The sequence below is a fragment of the Xiphias gladius genome, chromosome 18 (assembly GCF_016859285.1).
Source record: "Xiphias gladius isolate SHS-SW01 ecotype Sanya breed wild chromosome 18, ASM1685928v1, whole genome shotgun sequence".
NCBI classification, from domain to species: domain Eukaryota; kingdom Metazoa; phylum Chordata; class Actinopteri; order Istiophoriformes; family Xiphiidae; genus Xiphias; species Xiphias gladius.
In genome coordinates, this window is record NC_053417.1 from 99,967 (window position 1) to 123,659 (window position 23,693).

At 38.2% G+C, this 23,693-nt stretch overlaps 1 protein-coding gene across 2 annotated transcripts in view; it reads right to left on the reverse strand.

Moving 5' to 3' along the window:
• Nucleotides 1–3,351: 3,351 nt before the first annotated feature.
• Nucleotides 3,352–23,693, reverse strand: part of LOC120803761 (paired box protein Pax-7-like) — a 65,591-nt gene continuing 45,249 nt past the window's right edge. For both annotated transcript variants that reach the window (XM_040152621.1, XM_040152622.1), the window contains exons 8-9: nt 11,611–11,878; nt 3,352–3,467 (exon numbers count right to left, since the gene is read on the reverse strand). In XM_040152621.1, the coding sequence (XP_040008555.1) occupies nt 3,352–3,467; nt 11,611–11,878 (384 nt within the window). The remainder of the gene's footprint in view (nt 3,468–11,610; nt 11,879–23,693) is intronic.

Genomic DNA, 23,693 nt, shown 5'->3' on the forward strand with positions numbered 1-23,693 from the left:
GAAGGTTAACACAGCCAGAGTCCAAAGAGTTTCTATGGCTCTTATGGAGATGCAGAGGGATGATGTTATGATGAATTTGGAAACAGTGACGACTGCCCCCTCACCATAGGTTTACTTGGACACAAGCATCCCATGGGAATGGAAATTACATGGCATCATGTTCACATGAGCCCAGGATTAAACATTGAACAGCTGTCTGGAATGGCAAAGAAAAAAGAGAATTTTAATAATGCAGAAGCATATTTGATTGTTCATGTATTTCTTATGTGGAATGGAATGATGTGATAGGGGGACTGATCCTTTGCTTATCCAAAGCCCATTAACTTACAAGTGGTTTCCCCTGAAGAACAAAGCACAAAGTTCAATGCAGTGGCATCTTTTCAGAATCATTGTTCCTCTCCTGAGGAGCACAGTAGTTTTTGTTGAGAGCATGGAGGATTGGAATGGCAAGGAGCTTTCCCTTTGGTCAGTACGGAGATCAGAGTGAGGAAGACCAAATCTCTGACAAACTTCCCTCTCTCTGACTGCTCTACAAATCCTCATTGGAATCCTTAATTGAAATGGTACAGTTTGTAGTTTGTAGTAGAATGGGAAATGGCTTTATTATTTTTGAGGTTGACATTACATAGACCTGTAATTCCTTTTTGATATGTCAAAATGCTAATTTATCTCTAAATACATTGTGAGTGGTAAATTGTTTGTAACCACCATTATGAATCATTTTGACTCTCTGATACATAAATTCTATATAACATATTCTCTAATACAACACAAAACAATGGCCAGGTAAAAGCAACACTGAGCGTTTTCAATTGTTAAGACGAATACTGTTTAACTCACTAATTATTTCCAGTCATTCTACTGTGCCATTATTTTCATCAGTTAAGCTACTGCAAATGAAACACAACAGTTCCTGCACATATTTCACATTAAAAGGGGAGAGTTAGGCTTCTTGCTACAAGGTTTTAATTTGAAACATCTATGCAAGAAGTAGCTAAACATTCAAAAAGAACAGCAAAAAAAGAGAAATCTGTACTGATAGATGTATGTGGAATGTAATGTGGTGTTTACTGTGCCGAGTGTGCAATGGAAGCACATTATACTGAATTTATCATCTTCATAAATTGTATACCTGTTGTCTTAACGGGTATACTTGGAGAAAACTGTGGAGTTTGCATCAATGGTAAATTAAGACAGGAGCAGATCAGAAACAAAGCCATCTTTGTCTAAAATATGATAAAATATACTTATGGGGAAATTAAAATAAACAGCCTTTCTTTAATATAAGCCTATTTCAAATAAAGGCCTGCTTTTATTTAACCCCCAACTGTGTTGGGTTTCAACACATCAACAGTGAGCTGAGAGGAAATTTTAGGACTTCAGACATAAGTAGTACAGCAAAATTTTGTAACTGTAACCATCCACAACCATACATTAGTTGTCATGGGCAGATTATGATATGAAATCACTGATAGTAAAGATTTTGCAGGTATGCTCAATGTGAACATTCTGTTTGAAATGGTAAAGAGAAACATAATGCACGCAACATTATATTTACTCAAGGAAAAAATGTATCATGTATGAAAGAGTTACTTATGAAAGTAACTGTAGGAGATACACTTATTAACTAAACAAAACTATTAACTAGTCCAATTATAATTGCAGATATGACTTATTGAAATTGATTAATTTCCCAAAGGGTTACTTATGGATAGTTGATGTTGGCTTGTTGTAGTGTTACCCAGTGGCTGTTTTTCATAGATATATGCAAGAAGTAGACATTAAATGAACTAGAATCAAAAGAAATTCAATCAAGAAAAGAAATGTAATGATTAGTACCAAGCTGCCTGGAGAAATGTCCGACTCCAACCAAGTGGAGAGTGATCATCACACTGAATGTCAGCTGCTCTGTCAAGAGCATGTTTGACCTCCAACTATTCCCAAAGCTCTTCAGGAGGTCTTGTTGATAAGAGGGACTGTAGTGTCAGAACAAAGACATCTCTTGAGGAATGGCTGAATTTGTCCATATCAGTCTGCTACAGAGGTCTTTATCTCCTTCACATACTTACACACATATGCACACATGGATTCCTGAAGGCTGACACTTTTTTTTTTCTTTTTAAGCTGACAATATTTTGTGCTGATATTCAGTATCTGTAAAGTTGACCAGTTTGACTCAAAAAATAGAAAGTATTTAGGCCCCAGTATTTTATTCTTCTCAAGGTGAAGAAACAACCTCTGGTTTAAAACTCAGAACACTAACTCAGCTAGGACTAAAATGTCTATTTGGGTTGCAAGACACAGTAGCTGAAAATCATGTTTTTGCTGACCTCCAGTGGTTTCAATTCTCACCACCCATCTATGATGCTGTGTGTGGTCAGAAGTAAAACACACTTGAATCTGAGGTAGCTTTCATGAGCTGTAATCAAATCACATGTGCAGCTGTCTGACAACACAACCAGAAATGAATGTCAATGAATGAAACTCATTCACTCAAGTGATCATGGAAACAAAGAGGTGACTTAGCAGAGAAACTACGCTGTATTTCCTTAAGGTGTGTTCAGACTGAATGCAAAGGGAATTTTTAATATTTCAATTCAATAACACAATGGACACAAATAGATGTGAATTCACTCGGTGAAAGAACACATCCATGTGAGTTTTTAGGTTTTAACTAAAATGTGCTTAGCATTCAGTCTAAATGCACTATCACAGGATGACTGTAATGCATAATTTCACTTGCTCACCCACAGAAGAGTGTTGTTTAGCCGTTTCAGTGTGGGCAGAAAGAATTTTTAAAACAATAAGAAATCACTTGTGTGTCATTCTCACATGTAAAAAGCATTCTGATGATATCTTTACCATAGTGAGGATATGGCATTATTACTTCATAATAAACATCTGTCCCAGGTTTTGTGAAATGTATTTTAGATAGCAGGACATGGACTACACCCAGTCTAAACTGTTTGGCTAAGGGTTCACACAGTAATTGTTTATATCACTAGTTTATAATTATCCAGTAAACTTAGACAAAATGATGCTGTGTACAAAAGTCGGTGAAATTTGATCAACAAATAAAAAACAATATTCCTAACAGTGAAAATCCTTGTTGTGGATTTGGTTGGTCTCATGAGAAATGTATAAAGCTTGGACAGCTGCAACATTCAATCTTTAAACTCTGGAGAAACAGTAACATAAAGTATAAAAAAGCTAAATATCAGCCCCATGTATTGTCAATCTAGGACACACAGACACACACACACCTACTGGGAGATTTTTATGGATGGTAGAAGGAGGTGCAGGTTGTGCTGGTGACCGGTTGTCATATTGTTTAATTATGTTAGGTGAGTACTAGTAGGCCTGACCAGTCTCAACCTGCAGCAGTCCCAGTACAGCTGAGTGGTCAGCCAGCTTCATCCTGCGCTGACTGGACAGGCTGACGTTCTTTGCCAGGTAATCCACAGCAGCTGGAGAGGATGGGAGACAGGAGCGAGAGTTAATGATGATCTGCTAGAATCCGCTTCAACTGCCACTGAGACACTCAATACTTCGACACCTTAAGGGAGATTTTTGCGTAACTGTGGTCAAATCAAAATATTTAAGATTCAAAATATTTAAATTTCCATTTTGGTTCCATGTTTATATTTTTTGCTTCAAATCGATTTCTGTTAAAAAAGAGAAACTCAGAGCAGCAGAGTGGTGAGCATTACATGACTCTGTTGTTGTACTGATGGAATTAGTGCTGTGGGAATGGACATTATACAGAATTTACCATGTCAGGTGATGTTGTAGGTAATTCCACCCCCCCCCCCTAATTTTTCCCCACCTTTAATTAAGCTTTTATTTAGGTGCTTATTTGTTAAGCACCTTGTATTGCAACTTTGTATAAAAGGGGCTATATAAATAAAGTTTGATATGATTTGATTTGTTCGTAGGCTACGTTCTTTGTTGGTTTGCTCTGCACATGGAATTTACAAAAAGAAATATTACCAGACTCATCTTTTAACATCTGTTGTATTGTTGCAGAATTATTTGTTGTATGTTCAGTCACACTGACTCACAAGAGGACACTATGTTTGATAGACAGACAAAAGCAGCCAACAGTTTTGTTTCCACAGTCAGAAAGACAGAGAGGCAGGTAGTCACTGGAATAACTGAGGTCCTTGGCATTAATGCTCAGCATATTTTTTTCCTGAAGAAGTGGATGTTTCCCCTCCCTGGTGTAGCTAGTGATAACTTCTCTTTTATATGGCAAGATTGTGGAGGGCTGACAGCAGATGTGATGTGACATGGTGTGTTTGGGTTTGCATGTGTGTGTGGTTACACTATTGGGGGCGATAAGTAAAGCATGTCAGTTAGGATGCTAGTGTGCACAGAAAGGAAGCTGTCACTCTGGGCTGAGGAATGAGAGAAAGAAGAGCACCTATGGGTGGGTAGGTCTGTCTGCCAAGATGCCAGTCACCCAGACAGCTAGTGGGGGAGCAGTGTGTGTCTGTGTTTGTGTTTCACAAGGGTTTAGCAAGGCCTTCTAAAGGAAGCTGTTTTTCCTGTCAGCCAGGTTTAAACCTTAAATCCCTGTTGAGCATTCACGCCGAGAGTCCTCTGCCTCCAAGATAGAGCTCATCTGATAACACACACTAAAACATATGCACACATGTACAAACACAGGTGCACACACACTCATGCCTCAGCTATTTTGACAGTATGTACTTTAATCTGTCAGGAGCTTCCTGAATTAGAACAAGAGAAGAGTCAAATGTCTCAAGTAAACTGTTAAATCTGTCCACAGGAGGGAGAGGTGGGGGGTAGAGGGCCACAGCCAAGCCACAAACTTCTCATCAAAGAGGAGCAGTTATAGTATCAGAGTTATTTTCTTACAGCCATGTTTTTTAGTATATAACCTGAGCGTTATTAATGTAATGTCTGTGATCATATTGGTTATCAGACAGTGATCAGACACAGTTTAAAGGTAAATCAGAGGTATTACTTCGATGAGTACAAATGTTATCAAACAATGATGGACAAAACTAAAAACCCGAGTTGTGATACACCTGAATTATCCTCCATCCTAATGTCAAGAAGGATGTGTAGCAGCATTTTAGGGATTATGTCCATATTGGACACATTCTGCGGCTCAAAATTTATATTCCGTGTCAGGGATTGGGCTGGTGGATTGGCCTGTAGCATAATTGACTTCAATGCAGCAGTGTGGAGTTCACATACTGTCACAGACCTGCAATCAACATTTGCCTTATTATTTACTGTGACTGCAATATTTGCCCTAACCATAACCATACCGTAGTTGCCGTGCTCATATATTGTGGAAAATGAGAATTTGAAAAACCCCAAAAAAGGTTTTAGTGAAAGTAATCCAGGGTTGTGCAGAATTGTCCAATATTAACATTCTTATCTGGTGATAGGTTTTGGGTAGCCAGCAGCCTAACACGAAATGGGCATATACATTGTTGGAGAAATGGGCATTTCCCTAACAATTACATTTATATTGAAAAAATTTGCAGCACTTAATCTATGTGCAGCGCCAATATATTTGGTGGTGTGTCTTTTATGTGGCCAAGAGGAATGTAAGAGTGCAGAGATTCGAGTGGTGGATGGCTGTGTTGCTCATCCCACTTTAACTTAGAAGATTGCAGTTTTCATTATTTTACAATCTGTTTTTAACTACAACTGCAATCTTCCCATTACCAAACCCTATTTAAGTTTTAATAAACTGGAATTATTCTTTTACCATATTACAGTAGTAGCACTTAAAAGTGTCCCAGAGGAGGGGGAGGAGAGGGGAAGACGGTGGCCTCTCCTTCCTTCCACTGCTCAGAGTTTGATGGTTGCTGTGAAACAAAGACCAGTTGACCAGGAAATAAAAAGCACAAGCTGTTAGACAACATCCACAAACTAATCCTTGTTTATATTTACTGACAGCACTGTTGCTGTGATTGTGTATTACTGTATTTGACTGTGCTATACTCTGACAGTTATATTTCTCTGATTGGTGCATGGTCACTCCAGACCATTGACTGCTTTGTTTTAAATGTTCTAAATATATGCTATATTTCACATCCCATAATCTCATCTGATTTAAAAGTCAGATAAATACAGCATTTGACATTGTGTTTTCATGGAAACTGCGTGGGTAGACTCGCATATTCACACCTGTACCCTCTCTGTTTTCTTGTTTTCTTGTTAACTGCTTCCTGTATGATGACGATCTGGGGGGATGAAATGAGGGCTGACTCAACTGTATCCACAACGTAAACCTTCTGTATTTTTCAGAGCGGAGATCAAGCTTTCCTCTGATATGAATTCATGACATACACTCATAACTTTTCTGTGAGCACACAGTACAGCTGTTGTCATTAATCTTTGTTTATTTATTGTTTAATTTGTCAAAGTACTCCATGATCATAAAATAGATTTGATGGATGTCTCGGTCAGCTGTGTGGGAGTTTAGATCTTTACAAAAACCTTTTTTTGTTTTTGTTTCTTTGTTTGTTTTTTGTCTTGTTTTGTTTTTTGTATTTGTATTCTGAGATTTAACTGGTTTATGTGGACGAAGAGGCAGTAGTGTCTGACCAATCAAACTGTAAGAACTTAGGCTGTATTCACACAAACATTTGCCCCGTATTTAAAAAAGCAAGGGGCTGCGTTGATGGGGATGTGTTGTGTTATTTCATGTACCGGTGAGACAATAAAATATTTGGGAGGTCCAGTTGGAGAACGCATTAATGTGTATTAAAGCTTAGATGCCGAAACACAGCAGTTTGTAATACTCACAGACAGGATTTTACAACTCAAAAGTTATCACAGCAGTAACTGTTCATGTTACAAAGTAACCCACCAGGAATATGTGCCTGCATAGTGCCTTTCTGGATAACATCATGTTGCACTGCAGAAAAAGTTGAATCAGTGTAAACTTTTTTTTGGCACACTATTTCATTTTTGGACACACAGAATTTACCTGGCATCTCAGAATCACTTCCACAGTAGTTAGTTATAGCTTTTGCTGCGCTGCTGCAAAATATTATTTTTATAATCTCAAATTGTCTGACAAAATCAGCATAAATACAGGTTAATAGCAGCTGTTCAGCTGTATTGACATTTAAAATTAGTGACCACAGATAAAGTCAGAGATGACATAAGTTGTATTCTTAGCGTCAGGCAGAAGCAGCCTCAGTGTTTCCAATGGATTATATTCACCTGTGTTTCCTCCTGCTCAGCCCAACTCGTTGGCAGAGGATCATAGACCTCAGATATCTTCAAAATCCATCATACTTTATGCACAGCTGGCAGCGTGGATACTTTGATTAATTATTTAATTCTTTTAACAGACAAATGGATTTGACAGGTACTGACCTCATATGCTTCTCCAAAATCCATTTTATATTTGTCTAATGATAAATGGTTTGTTAAAAGACTTAATAAGTCGATCTATTAATTAGCCTATATTTAATATTTGTCGCCCCACCCTGGATTCCAAATAATAAATACAAAGATGAATTAGATCAGATGATGTTTTAGCTTTCAGCCTGATATGTATACTTTATAACCAAACCAGTTACATGACAACAGTTTTCATTTAACTGTAGTACTGCTTTCTGTTAAGATGTCATCTGACAAAATTGACATAAATCCAGGTTGATGACAACAGCTGTGTGATTAGCTGTACTGACATTTAAAATTTGAGTCTCATTAACTTCACTACCGCATAGCCCCAACTTCAGGCAGATACAGCAGGTTACTCAGCTCGATAAAACTCTCTTATGTCCACTCTTGCTCTCTGTAAAGACATATACTGTGTTTTAATGCAGCCAAATTCATGATATAGTTGAACTTATTGACATGTTTTCCTGTTTCTGTGTTCAGATAATGGAGCAAATAAATCTAACAGAAATTTTTTTTTACTTTTAGACAATGTTCACAGAGAAGTTTTCTTCTTAACTTTACATTATGTTTGATATTACAGTGACTTGTGGCACTATGTGGCTGTATATGTTTTCAATATGTTCTATGTTCTATTACTGTGATCTGTAAGAGATTATAATTATTTATCCAGCGTACAGATAGAATAGTGATAAGAGTGCTACTTTGCGACACCTGGTGGCAGAAAAGACAACACCATGTCTGATTTTGTGAGGTTGGAGTAGAGTCGGAGGATGCTATGTGCTAATGCAGAAACCCCACAGGAGAGCTGCATCAAAACCACAAACAATTCGGGTACATTGGCTCTTGTTCTTACATCCTAGTAAGATGGCTGCAGTAGCCAAAGCTTAAATCGCAAAAGACAGCTTCATGCTGGGGATTCCTGCAACTGTGCATTTCACGTTGTTATGGTGCTTGAAACTGCAGCACACAGCAACACTTTAATTGTTTATAGGAAAATTCTGCCATTTTACAATTTGAGACTTGTTGTCAGTAGTGGAAAGCAACTAAGTACATTTACTCAAGCACTGTATTTAAGTACAATTTTGAGGTACATGTACTTGAGTATTTCCATTTTATGCTACTTTATACTTCCACTCCACTACATTTCAGAGGGAAATATTGTACAGATTTAATTTTAAGATGAAGATTTTGCATATTCGATAATATATCAGGCTTTTAAAATACAACACATTGTATTTTGGAAACCAGTGGTTTCCAACCCTTTTCTGCATCTTACATAGTGTGTAGTCAGAGTTACATTTCTGATGTCTGAGTTGTTAACAGCCAAATAGTGATGTTTTTTCCATCTAAACCTCTCAAATGGTTATGTTTCAATAAAGTTTTAAATGATCCAGCAAAAATCAAAGATTAGAGAAAAAGTCCAAAAAAATGAAAAACAGTTTTGTGTATCAGAACTTTGTTTTTCCTTCTTTCCTCTCCCATTAATCATCTGACGACCCTCAGATCTATTTGTTGTCCCTGCATATAAAACAGTATTTAAAGTAGTTCAAAATAGCTCCACCACCAGCAGCTACAACAGTAACATGCTGCTTACACACTGATGTTTCAGTATCAATAATGTAATGATGTCTTATATAATAATAAATATGTCAGAGGGACCTAACCAGTACTTTTACTTTAACTACATTTCGCTGCTAATACTTATGTACTTTTACTTAAGCAGGATTTTTAATGTTGGACTTTTACTTGTAATGGAGTATTTTAAATTGCTGTATTGGTACTTTCACTTAAGTTAAGGATCTGAATACTTCTTCCACTACCGCTTGTTGTTGGTTGGGGTAATGTATCATATGTATCATAACACCACTGTCATCACTGAGATTGTGAAAAAACTCGATGGGGACCAGTTTTACAACAGAGTCTAATGAGGCCAGGGAAGATAACCCTTAGACCTGCTTTGCGACAGGTAAAAATCTTAAATGCTTTATTTAAACCATCTACAGGATTTTGCATTTGTATGACTTTTTACTTACACTAGCATGGTCATGTTCAGCTGTAAAGACAACGGTCATGCTCATACAGTATAGAACACAACCACAGTTTCAACAACCATTCTTCAGACATGTATTCTCATCACAAAGTAATATATTTGGCTCCTCATCACTGTTGAAGTAGTAACTGTGTGTGTTAATGCTGTGATCTCCAAATAAGTGGTTTTGATATTTGGGCCCACTGTAAAGCTGTTTCAGCAGAGGGCTCATACTCATCATCTCTGAAATGATGGAGGTGTGTCGAGGACCAAGTCCCCAGGAACAATGCTGGACTGTTACATAATTCTGGTGTACAGTTAGCTCCTCACTTAGAACTGAACACAGACCGGCCCCAAAAAATGTTCTCATACACAACAATAAGAAAGAAAATGGCTGCAAAACGGTTAATACATTTTCCTCACATACACTCCAAGATCAGTCTTTTTATTTTAAATATTTGGTCCATTTGGTCCAATAAAGACAAAAAGGATTAAAGAGCTGTATCAGTATTTTTCTCATATCTAGTCTATGTGTGCAGAGAGCCAGTGGAAAGCCACACAGCTCTGCCAGAAGAAGTCCCTAATGTGTATGCTCTGGAAATCGTTTTTGGCATTTGTGCCCAGTGAACTTTCACAGGAATGAATGGGGTGCCATGTTGGAACACACCATCCAGTTCCCTTAACATATCCATGATGCTAACCTGCAGGTTTAACGGTCAAAAATAATGACAAAGTTGATTATGACAAAGTTATTAAAAACTTTTGGTTTTAAAAAGTTATTGAAACTAAAATTTTTTTCCTCTGAATTTCAGGTTACACAGTTTTAAATGTAACAAAAGTATAAAATCACCTTTGTTGCTCCTGTACCTATGGAGGGTACATTTCGGTCATCAATATAAAGCTGGCTCTAAACCATTAGGCACAGCTGTTACAGAATGTAGCAGTGAATCATTTCTCGTGGTGTGGTTTCCAAAAGAGCTCTAGACACTGAAGGCCAGATTTACTGAGAATATGGCATTGTGCCAATGTGTGCTGCAGTTTTCATTGAGTTTTCATCCGCAATGTGTGTATATTAAGTGCCTGATTTACTAAGACAGCAGGTCATTATGCAGTCAGCTCCTGGAATGGGCCTCCTGCACACTGCAAGTGAAGGGAAGCTCATAGGTGCAGTTCAGCAGTGGAATTTTTACGAGATCACTAAGTTCAGAAATTAAATATTAACACAGTGATCTTGAATACATGCAATAATAACATTTACTTTGACCGCCATTCAACTCAATGAAAAGGATATTATTTGTTTTTTCTTATTATAATAATCTGTGGATGTTAATACTGAGGTAAATGCAGCCAAACATACACTATAAATATCTTAGCCAAATAAAAGTAAGTTTTAGTTGCAGCCTGTAGCAATTTCACAGTTCACTGAGGGCCGTGTTCAAATTCAGGTTTGATGAACACAAACCACAACATACCATCTGATGTTCATTTGCATCACAGCAATCAGATATTGCATTAATAATAGCCTAATTGCTTCACTTCTAATAATCTGTCAGTGGTTATATAAAAGCACATTTTTAATACATGATTAATTTCCTCACTATAAACTTTCATGTGGCTCTTATAAATTCCCTTATTGCTATGTTTATGCCTGGTCTTCAGAGGCAGAGAAATTTAAGCACAAATCTAACTGTCATAAATAGTGTGACTTTAGTAAATCCAGCATACATATTAAACCTCTGTTAATGTGTCTCCACCTGCTATTTGCAGAATCCTCCCTGAAATGCAAGAAGAGAGGAAGACACTGCAAACATTTAGACCAATGACACCTAAACTGTGACTTGTGCATCTGTTCAATAAAATACATCACAAGTGTTTGGGGAAAGATGCATATGAGGTTGTGATGTTGAATACATCCCAAATACCAAATGTGGTATTTCGGATTTTTGTAACCGTGTATGTGTGATTCACTTGCTGATACGGGGTGGGATTAGCAACAACCCATCTTCCATCTGTGAATAAATGTGGATTTTTAAAAATTCAGTTAAAACACTACAACATTTAACCCTGAGTCATTTATTAAGTGATATAACTGTGCTATATCAGTTAGTGACAGAGTAGTAAAACAGGCATATTCTATAACAAAATGTTGCTGTTCTTGGTTAGTCTGAACTAGCAGGACTCACTCTGGCCATACTGACTGTACTGGTAGCCGGCAGCTGCCACAGCTGAGTCCATGCTGTAGCTGGTAGTGCTGTATGTGGGGGGGCAGTAGGATTGGGATGACGGAAGGCTGTCGACCGTCTTAATAGAGGCCTCAGCTGAACGCTGGCTGCAGCTGGCTGAGATGGCGTTGGATGGAGAGGATTCCAAGGTGCTATGGAGCGGTGAAATGGAGAAGTCGTGTTGTGGCTGTGAGGAAACGCCACTGGGGTTACTCAGGATGCTCATCACCTGCAAACACAGAGAAGATACTGTCAGCAGGGTTTTCATTGGGATTCCTCTGTCCAACACTTTGGTGCAAAGCAAAATGTCTCAACAACCACTGATCAGTTTACCATGAAATTTGCTCTGAATATTCATTGCACTCATTTTTAATCATTTTGATGACAACCTAACCTTTCCTTTAATGCCACCAAAGTGTTAAAAATGGTCACAAGATATCTCATAATCCAACAGACAGACTGCCCTGAAATTTACTGAAAACAGACCTAGAAGTTGAACTCTTTTTAATTTTAACGATCACATCTTTTTCTCAAGTGCTACCCTCAGGTTAAACTTAAAATTTTAGCCACACATCGGGTGAAGCTTGAAGAATAGTTAAATGGTCATTATTTTCATTCATTCATGGTCATTACTATGGGCTGTAGAGATAATACCACATTATTTCTAAGGTCAAGGGGGTGGGTCAAGCAACATGAGCAATCATAGTTTGGAAACAAATGAACAAATGAAATGGACAAGCTTATTTGCAAGAAAAAATGAAGGTGACATCTAACAAACCAAACTCTCAGCTGTCCATAAAACTGTCCCTTGGAAACCTCCAATGTTAACATAACTGATAAAGAATGATAGCAAAAATACAAAAGTAAAACCAAAGAATCATCAGGTAACCAATTAAGTAAAAACGGTTTACTGGAAGTTGGGTTACGGGAGACTCAATGTACGAGAAAAGGTAGTGACTGTTGTAGCTAGCACTACCACTAATGAGCTAATGTGCTAGCATGTTTACTGCTTGCTGATCACGGTTGGCTGTGCGAGCAATTATCAGAATGTTATTTAATAGAATATACTGGCTGTGGGTTTGATGATGAGGTTTTATACTTTTTTATTTTAAAAATGTTACAATGGACATTTCAAAAGGAACTGATTATTGAAAATAACGTTTGTTGCCATTTTACCACCCTGGCATTGAACTGTGCCCTCTTCATTATCTGATATTTCTCCAGACAGACATTCTGAAATGAGCTGGTGGAAATTGACGAACCCACACATTAAAGAATCTAAGAAAAAAAATCTGCGATAATACAACTCTAATACAGAAATCGGAAAGTAATTTATATTAAAGAGATCTTTTAGTGAGATTTTCATAATTAATTAATTAAGTCGCTGATTAACTGGATGAATATTCATAGAGGATGTAATGTCATATTTTGGAGGTTAGGTAAACTACAAGTCTCGCGTTATTCTCATAATCATCGTTTTAATATTTGAAGATTTTTCATTGTTCGAATCAGAAACGATGCATGATGATTAACAAGCTTTAGTGTGTTTTTCCCTTTACTGTCTATTTGTGGGCTTTTTTCACTGTGTACCCTCGTTTATGGTACAGCTACTGAAAGATAGCCTTGTTAATTGTTTGTAATTCGTAGCAATCCGTCGAGAGTCTCCTGTTGAGTTACTGTCAGCAGTATAAATACCTTAATCAAGCTATTAGCTTTATCAGGGCATACACTGTTATCTCGTTATTCTGTGTGTGCAAACGTGATTCACACAGACTAAAATATTTGTTATACAAATTACGCATTTTTTGCTTATTTATAGAAATTAAGTTGTTGATATTACACTTGACAGGTAACTTTGACAGGTAATATTTTAATATGTTGTCAACGACACTGGCTGTGGGTTTGATGATGAGGATTTCATTGTTTTCAGACTGCTGGGTAATAGTTTTTAAGCGATTAAGCAGCCTTGAAAATCTGGCTGGTCTGGTAATAGTGGTTTTAAAAGAGAGAAAGACAGGAGGAGAGAAAAATAGTGGCACAAGACACAGGTAAACTTGACTTGGGTGAGAAGTTGAGGGGTTTCCAGCAGCCTGACACTTCTATTCAGGGCAATAAAGAGGTGGCCAGTCATTGCAGAGCAGCCCATTGTGGTTCTTGAAAGTGGCAATTATTCAAATCTTCATATTTAGCATAAGCTCACATACATCAATTAAATGCGCCTGAATTAGGTGGTGAAATATTTGGGCAACCATAATACAAGAAAGCACGAGGGTTCCTCCCGGTGGCAGAGAATAGCTAGAATATTTTGAACTGAGTTGTGTGCCAAAGAAAGAGCTGTGTACTCTTTCTTTGCTCAGCGAATATCAACACTGTTCTTACATACTCAGGCCGGTGCTGTCCTAGCCCTGGTCAAGTTATCTGGTTTTTGGACAAAACATGTACTAATACCCCTAAAGCTGCTAAATACTGCAGGATGCTTGTTCACAGTACAAGGCTGGCAGTGGAGAAGAGTGGAGTAAGACAAAACTCTAACTTCCATAAAAATGGATGATTTACATAAAAAATTTTAGCAACTTTGGAAAAAAGAATTGTAGAAGCTGGTGTCCACTTGAGCAGTCTGCAAAAAGGATGTTACAGATGGCCCACAGGCAGTTAGAGAGTGTATGCATGACCTGTGGCCTCATCTTTAAAGATAATGTGTTTTCTTTCTACTGAGACCTGGTCCATCCCTCTGTGTGTCTTGGTGCTTTCACCTTCTGTTTTCCTCTGTTATGGCTGCTCTCTCTCTCTATCAGAAGAGAGAACAGACACATACACTATATGATTCATCTCGAAATGGCACTACAGTGATTAAGAAGCAGCTAGTAGCAGTAAATGAAGAAGCATGAAGTGTAAATGAATACAATATGCATCCTTACAGATAAATAAACAGAATGTCCTCAGCTGTTCTAATGAAACCTTGTTTTGTTTGTGCTCATCTCGAAGAAAACCCTCTTCTTTGTTGGTTTCTTAGCTCAGTCTGCTTCTGCTGCTGCTGCAGCAGACTGATAGCAGTACAACTTACAGATACTGTAGCCAGGAGCTAATGCAGGGTATGTTAAACATTCTCAGCAAGCATTTCACCAGGACAATATCCACAAGTGGTCCAAATATTCTTTCAAGATAAAAAAGCATAGTTAGTGCTAGGATGTTCGAGTGTTTTTTCCCCCTGTATATACTGGATCTCTAACTGTATCAAATATTTATACTTTTTTTGTGCACCTTTCAGGCCACAGAGTGTAGGGTGCACTGACATGATATGCTTGTGTCTAGTGCAAGTAAAACAATATGCTTCATTATCCACCCAAATTATTAAATAGCAGGCTACTTGAAGCTTATAATTTCTGAAATCATGTTTTTACTTAACTTACTGTGATAATTGTGTTCATGCTACATGTGTATTTTATAGTAAATAAACAAAACTCTACTAACTCATACACAGTGTATGTTGTATCATGACAGCAGCAGAAATAAACTAGGCACTCAGTAGAGCACATATTCCACCGAGGTGAAAAATGCCCTATCTTACAAGGTTAAGGAAAGTGATAAAAAAGAAATCCCCTTTAACCAGATCCACATCAAAATCTAACGGGGTTTTCCCTGGCTCATGTCCCATCCATCTACCAAGTTTGGTGAAAATTTGTTCCCTTTTGCGTAATCCTGCTGACAAATAGAAAAACCAGCAAACAAACAAACAAACCAACTAGAATGGCACTTTATAGTAAATGAGCCGTAATATGCCCCAAAATTAAATGGGTTCTTCTCTGGCCCCATCCCTCCACCAAGTTCAGTGCAAATCGGTTCAGTACTTTTTTGTGTCATGCTCCTGACAAATAAACGAACAAACTAAAAATAACCTGGAGACAATAGAAGCATTTAAGTCAAAATGCAAATTAATTATTAACAGTAAGAGGTACTAAAAGTTGTTTAACTTAAACAAACTGTAGCAGCAAGTCTCTCGTAGTCCACAGGCAGCAGGAATCATTAGTAATATCAACAGGCTACCAGGCTATAAAGCACAGAGTCTTCTGTCTGACTTTGGTACATGAACGAATCTAGCAAGCCTTGAAGCTCCCAAGTTGTCTATTCGGCATTCTTTGCCAAATAGGCTCTAATTCAGCATTTACAGGAAGTGTTGAGGGCAACAAGTCTGTACAAGAGCTGGTATCAACAGTCAGACTGAGTCAAATACAGTGGTTTGTGTGGGTTAGTAGTACTGGACAGTCTCAGTCAGTATCAGTCAGACACCACCTGCATTGCTCAAAGCTTAACTTTGTCACTTAGTACTCAAGTGAGTTTGTAACACTTTTTGTAGGCTGGAGCACCTGTTATATGAACGTTCAAGTATAGCTAACTGTGTACATAGTGTGGGAAATATAGTACAACTTATGTAATATAGGGTTGCATTATACGAGTTAGTAAAGTCAAGGCCCCATGCTTTAAATGGTCCACTACAATGTAGGGCCTCCTGGGTCCCCACAGAGGAATTTTTTCATTGTGTGATTTAAACTGAACTCAACTTCCTAGAATTCCTCAGGTTTCACACCTGTACATGAACTCCGCCCATGGACCCAACAACCAGCTACCATTGGTCACTGTTTGGCCTATGGCCCACGATGTCACCAGGTCATAAAAAGCCCAGGGCTCCCTTAGTTTCCTCTCTTATTCACCCCAGCTGAAGGGGCAGCACTAGCTCTTCTCTTCACGGCTCTGCAGGCCTGCTCGGAGCAGACTGCTGCACTGTACTACTCATTAGTAGGAACGCAAGAGCCTGCCTAAGGCTAACAAATAGTGGACAAGTTTAATTTAGCGCCAGCGGCTACCATACAAGGTCTGCCAGCTGATTTTACAAACAACAGGAGCCATGAAGCAGAATTACCATCAAGCGGCTAACTCTATAAGGAGAACAAAGGAGCCACCAGTGATCTCCACAGAAACACAGAAGCCACACAGTCAGACCGGCCTATACCCCACCAGCAACTGCATAAGCCTGAACCTTACTCGACCAGAAAGCATCTCTCTCACTCCTTGGACTTGGTTAACTGGGCCTAGCATAGCATAGCATGGCTAAGCATAGGACTTTATAACTTTTGTTGGTGTATATGTATTGATTTTGTCTAGTTTGATTTGGTTTTGCTTGTGACCTACGAACCTCTCTATTAACCTGGCACCTTTACCCTACACAAATTGGCCTTAAACATAGACACACACACTCAGAGAAGAAGTTGAGACCTCCCACTTTATACACTTCTTTGTTTAGCTGTGAAAATGTATATAGTACCATTCGTTAGAGTATATATTGTGTGTTTTTACTTTTGTTGTTTGTTAAATAAATGCTTTGGAATATACCCGCTGCTCCATTTAATTTTGCATAAGAGTGAATGTGAACCTCTACTCTGCAGAACTCCAAATCCTTCAACCTTTACTAGCTATTTATATGGTATTTTTGGTTGTAGTTATTAAGTTAATTACTAATCAGAGTTCCGAAATGATAGTTAGTATATTTTATGAGACTGAATCAGTGAATTGGATATCCTTTCCCTTTTTAAGGGTGGTGCTGTGAGGTACCATATACAATTACATTAAGTGATAGGATTTCATTTACATTTACTCCCATTACTTAATGTAATTGTTATTTTTGATAGCCAAAAATTGATACGCTGTTGCACCTACAAAATGCCCTACAGCAGCCTGTTATCCAACCACATCTGAAGGAAAAAATAAGCCATATACTAAGTCAAAACTTAGTATATGGCTGGACTACGTGTGGTCAATGTGCAAAATTGAGTTTGTAGTTGAAAACTGTTGTGGAACTGCTGTAAACAACTACTTTCAATGGAAAGTAGCTAAAGTCGGCTCGAAAAGACGGTAAATGTTGCTAGATGATGCTAATTAGCATATTCATGATGTCACTGCATCATATTTGCATTCTGCCTAGCTTCAGCCAGTTTCAGCCCTTTATCTGTTTGCTTCTTTCTTACTCTCTGTGCTCACAGTATTTTAATACAGCAGAATTCCCAATAAAGCTGTTCTCATTTACATGTTTTTCTGTTTCTGTCGTCAGACAATGAAACAAGGATGAAATGAGTGAAACGCAGCCCATTAAGACGACTTGTTAACCTCCATTCAATTCCAAGCCATTTCCAAGCTGCTGCTCTGACCTGCTAGAATCCTGACTTTATCACCACAACATCGTCTGACAAAATCAGCAGACACATAAGTTAAAGAGAAGGGCTGTGCTGTGATTTTGGCCATACTTACCTGTAAATGATATCTCAGAGAGAAAGTTAGAAGCTCATTCAAGTCGACATCAGGTGCCATGCTGACGTATGAGACATACTGGTGTGCCTGTGAGGGTAAAGTATGACCTTGCACTCGGGGCAATACTGGCGACTCTTCTATGGAAAGTAGCTAAGCTTTGTCCAAAAAGTCGCTAGATTTGTCTAGAATTTGCTTTTTTGAAAAGAAGTCACTAAAGGGGTCTGAAAAGTCAGTAAATGTAGAGACAAAGGCATTAAGTTGGTAACACTGCCTGTAAATGTCCCTGTGATGACACAATAGAAACTGTTTGCACCAATTTATTTTGAAAGAGCAATGGCTGATGGTGAAACTCCAACACTCAGCCGGCCAACCAATTGTGTAACTTCATCACTCAGTCAGTCACGGACATTCACGTTTATAGGGCTGGCCCCACAGTTGCGGGCCAGCCAAAAAGTGTTCGGCCACAGGGTGAAAGTCTGCTGTCATAGATGGGGGCAAGACATGATGAATCATAATGGATGATTAGAACTGAGAAATAAATATGTGGGTTCAATTGTAGATTTGTTAAAAACCACATTGTTAAATGTCACTACTGATATCAATGTATCTCCCAGATCTCAGCAACTAAACTGGTGAGTAAAATACTGTTGGGATGTAAGTAATGATTGTCAAATCTTAAAAACAGACCCAACTTCAGTGATGAGTATATGTGTACTTTAGCTGTGGTGAAGGGCATCCTGTCAGCTTTTGTATATCTACATACCCATGCAAACATGTATATCTACATGTTTGCATGGGTATGTTATCTACCCGAAATGTACCTGATGATACACCAGCAATTAATCAGACATATGCCAAGATATGAGTTTTTTTTAGATACAGAATTAAATTGTGATATTGACATGTTTGTAAAAAAAACAGGATAGATGTGCTATATGTGAGTCAAGGTCATCTCTTCACGAAGGGTGAATGGTTGTGAAATATAACACGCACACAAAAACACAGACACAGATAGACAGAAGGTGGATCAGGTGATAAGCCCCCATCTCAAACAGTGTGAGGAGTCTTTAACAGATGAACAGATGAGAGGAGAACAGAGGTGTGCAGATGTGCTACAGTTATCTCTGTGCCACACAGTACCACTCTACATTCAGATCTGTTCCTCAGCCTCACACAACACTACTTTGAAATGCTATCCCCCACATCATCTCATTTGTTTATTTGTCCAGCATTCAGCCTGCTACTTAGTTTTGAGCTGAGTTTAAAAAACAGTGAGCCAAAAGATAATTCATGGATTTTAGGGCACTATAACAAAATCATGACTGAGACTGACTGTACCAAGGTGAGATGGTCAAGATAGAAAGAACCATGTGCGACAAGCAAAACACCATTCAAAACATGATTACTTATGTTAACTTTCACTGCACTACATAACTATTATATTTGCATTTAAGCATATGTTGCTTGATTATAATTTACCTCACAGTGTCAGATTTCTGTTGTGGGTGGATACAGCAACTTGGATTAAGGCTGATGTTGAGATGTTGCTGGTGTCACACAGGATCTATCACTGTCTTCCATGGAGTCTTAAATCAGACAGTAATTGGAAAGCACATTGAGCATGTCAGTGTTGAATACAGTATATCTGATGCAATCCGGGTTAATTATGCAATCAGCTTATGCTATTTTACTATAAGCAGATAGGTTTTTTGTCAGAGGCTATAATCCTGAAAATGAAAACTCCCTCATCAGTGATGAAAAAAAAAATCAAATTCAAAGGCATGAAGAAGAAATATTTAAATAATCAGAGCTGCAACAAAAAAACAAATAAATTCAGAACTTGATTGAACTGAAAGACAAATGTCATATTACCTTATCTGAGGAAATAAGCTAAACCAAGAGACAAATGACAGTGACTTTGGTGTATATCACTGTGATGTTATCAAAGTGACAACTACAACCACAAAATATGGTAAGTTTTTCTACTGTCTTTGAAAGTCTTGCTAGTTAGTACTCACTAATGCTGACATTTCAGCCTTGGGTAAGTTTAAATCAAACATTAAAATTGAAAACTTTTTCTACAAGTGACAGCAAACCATTCCAAGTAGACTGAGATTATTTTGTCAACTAAATAATTTCAGTCTACTTAGAGCTCAAACTGTTATGGAGCTCAAACTACCAAGTTTCACTGTCATTCTCAACTTTATACATGAAGGTGCTGTGAATAATGTAAAGTTTCAATATCTACAAGTCCATGACAACTGACCAACATCAACTGCTGATGAAACCATTTGATATAGTCAAAGCTCACAAAAAAGCAAGTAAAGGAACCTTGAGTTGAGATGTTTTACAACAGGCTTATATTGGAGATAGGCATTTATTTCTAATTTCCCCTGTTTATAGGTACTATGTAGTATGTTATTAAGAAATCTTCCTGTTTTGTGATTTGCTCTGTTTTAATTGGCTGGTAAGCCAAACCCAACACTTCCTCGTTTATTTTGTTTTGTTTTGTTTTGTTAAATGTTAAGCTTTTGTCAATAAATTCAAAACTTGCTGCACAGATATTTCACATTAAAAGCAATGCAACAGCTCAAAGGGCATGATTCCTCCCTTTCCTGTTAGGCTGTCAAGTGAAACATCACCAGATTGTGTTAGGATTCACTGATGGTACTTAAAAACTGAAAGAAAAATAACAGAAGATAGGAAATGACTGGAATTAATGAGGGAATGAGAAGAGTCATTCTGTTAAAAAGAGAAACTCAGAGCAGTTGTGTTTGATGTATGGAGTCAGGAGTGTGTCGCTTGAGTAACTGACCTTTACCATGTTTAATTATAATACACTGACAGCTTAATCGATTTGAATACTACAGTAAATTTTGAAGTTTGTTTTGTTTGTTTTTCCGGGGGGGGGCTGTTTGTTTGTTTTTTCATGACTGTTTTTGTTTTGGAGGAGAGTAATATGCAGGAATTCAGTTTTTGAAATAAAAATTCATCTGCTGAAAAGAAAAAATTCTACTGCACTCATAAAATTCAGAAACTGCCCTTACACAAGGGATGTCAGCTCAAATGGCAGCTGTCAGTATCTGCTCCTCCTCACCCTAATGACATGTAAATAAAGAGAGAGATGGCCCTCACCTGAAGGCTGACAGGCAAAGTGCCACTGCAAAAAGCAGGCAGCTGGATCCTGACGGCATCTCAGAGAGCTTGAAAGCAACATGCCTACAAACAGACAGTGCAGTATAAATATCTGTTTGTTGTGTAGGGAATACCTTCTTTGCAATATCTTTACCTTACAAAAGAAGTTACTGACAAGGTAATACAACAGTCTCATTGGAGCTGTAAAATCAGTCTTGTGGTCCTGGATCTGCATTTGCAAGACCCACTTGTTTTACTGTCTTTGTTCAGTTTGTTGCACCTTACTGTTTTGCAGTTACTGCACATCAAACCATATTTGAGTGATTTTTTTTTCTGTTTTCTTTCTCTTGATAGTCTATGGATACCAGTATCCGAAGAATGATTTTGTTGACCCCTTGACTTTTTATCTAGCATCACCAGTAGATCAACATTTCTCCTACACTGACCCTTTTGTCCATTATAATGAACTTTGGAGGAGAAGTCTTGATGGTTTGACTCCTTTCCTCTGCTGCCATAATCAGAGAAAATTTCCACTTGTCCAATGCTTACATGTAATGGGCATGTAATTAACAAATTTGCGCATACATTCATTATTATAAATTAAAGTACATTTCCACTTTTTGCAAATTATATATGTAAATACTCCTAGTATCTGAAAACACTAAATAATAAGAGTATGGTGTGGCCAATAGAACTATTTTGACATTACTTCACCGATTGTAAGTATTTTTAGTCACACATGTATAAAGAAAAAAAAAACTAAAGGTATATGGTCCTTTTATTTTCAAAGGTATTCTGTTTGTAATAATATTTTGATTTCATTTTTTGTTTCACTCAGAAACTGTGTGCTTGGTCAATCCCTTAGATGGCATTGCTTCACTTTACTTCGACAGTATGTGAAAATCGTTACCTGAATTCTGTCTGAATCTCCGTAGCTGAACGGAATAAAGCTCTTTACCATTTCAGATTAGTTCTTTTCCATGTGAATGCATCAGTCGGTGCTGATTGCCACCCAGGGGTGAGTGACAGTGACCACGACTACTTAATATCTAGTGACATCAGGTCAAATGAACCACAGAACTGAACCACTGAGCATCAGAGAAGTAGGCAGGGACTCAGAGGTGTTGAACCAAAACCAGAAGAATCCTGGTCTGTGAATTCATTTTTAACGCTGAACAGGACACTACATGAGAAATTTGATGGTATCTGAAAATAATGCACACCCCTCTTGCCAATCAGAATCAGGTATTCTCTGTTGTCATGGTATATGTGTTTTTAAAAAGTGATCACATAAATAAAACAGTAGATGTAGTTGTTAGTGTGCTTCAGCCAGTCAACGCCTACAATCAATTCAAACCACAGGAACTAGAGGGGCTTAACACTTTTCTACCCACTCAGTTAGTCAGACAGCACCCTGGGCTCTGTTTAAAGGAGAACACACTTAGTGATAAATAAAGAAAAATATATCCTACAAACATTCCATCAGTGGGTATGATTTAAATTCCTCTGCTTTTCTGGTGGATTTCTTGAGTAGGTCTTTTATTTATTTATTTGCTATAAAGCTCCTTGCCTCTTTGCTTCTTGCCAAAATGAAGCAGCGTCTGTTTTTCAGGAGATTTCTAATTAACATCTAGCCCCCTGCCCCCACTCTATTCCTCATTATAGGAATGATGTAAATATATGTGCTCATCCTTTTTGATTTGTTGACATGGGAGCGTTCCAGTTGACAGCGTGCCCAGTCAAAGGGCTTAGTACTACAAATTCTAATAGCAGCTGAGACTAATATTAGGCACCACACTCATTGACATTCAGGTACACACAGCCGTGTCAACACACTGGGAACTGGGGGCTGCAGGAGGGGGACAGGCAATGGAAAGGGGGTGCTTTTATTTGTATTTTTTTTGGGGGGGGGCTCTGTGCCCAGGATTTTCAAATATAATTCAACTCATTTCCTCACTGTTTTCTAAAGAAGAGGTTATTGTTAATGTTAATGGAAGTGTATGAAATGTAGTGGTGCAGGGTACGAGGGGTGGAGGTGGGGGGTAGGGTGGTAGAAGAGGCCCCCCCACAGCCCCCCACCCTACCTTCTTATCTCAGGCCGACAGTTGTCAGGAATCACAAGCAGAGGCCTGAGTTAGCGAGGCAGGCAGGCAGGCCTGGGGATATGGATCAAAGAGACAGAGCTGGAGAACCAAAGCAGCTCTGATCCCCCAACACTGAAACCCACTCTATTCTATCCTTACTCGCCTGCTCTCTCTCTCTCTATCTCTCACCCCGACATCAAATAGCAAGCCAGAGAGCTCCACCATTCCAAAGCAGGCTAAATCTTCCTCTCAAAACAAACTGGAGAGGAAATGAGACCGCAAGAGGAGAAATGTGTTCTGCTTTACTCGTGTGATGTGTTGATGTGTTGGGGTCACTATGGGAAGTAATAGTTTCATCTTCAGTGGCAGGTCACTAAGTTGTCTGACCTGACAAAAAGGGATTAGTGGTCCAGCATCACTGTCTGTCTGACTGAAAAAAACTCCTCACCACTTAGATAGCTCTAAAGCAGAATAGGTTTATGGGAATTTGTCAAAAAGTGTGGTTGGAAATAAAAAGCTTTATTT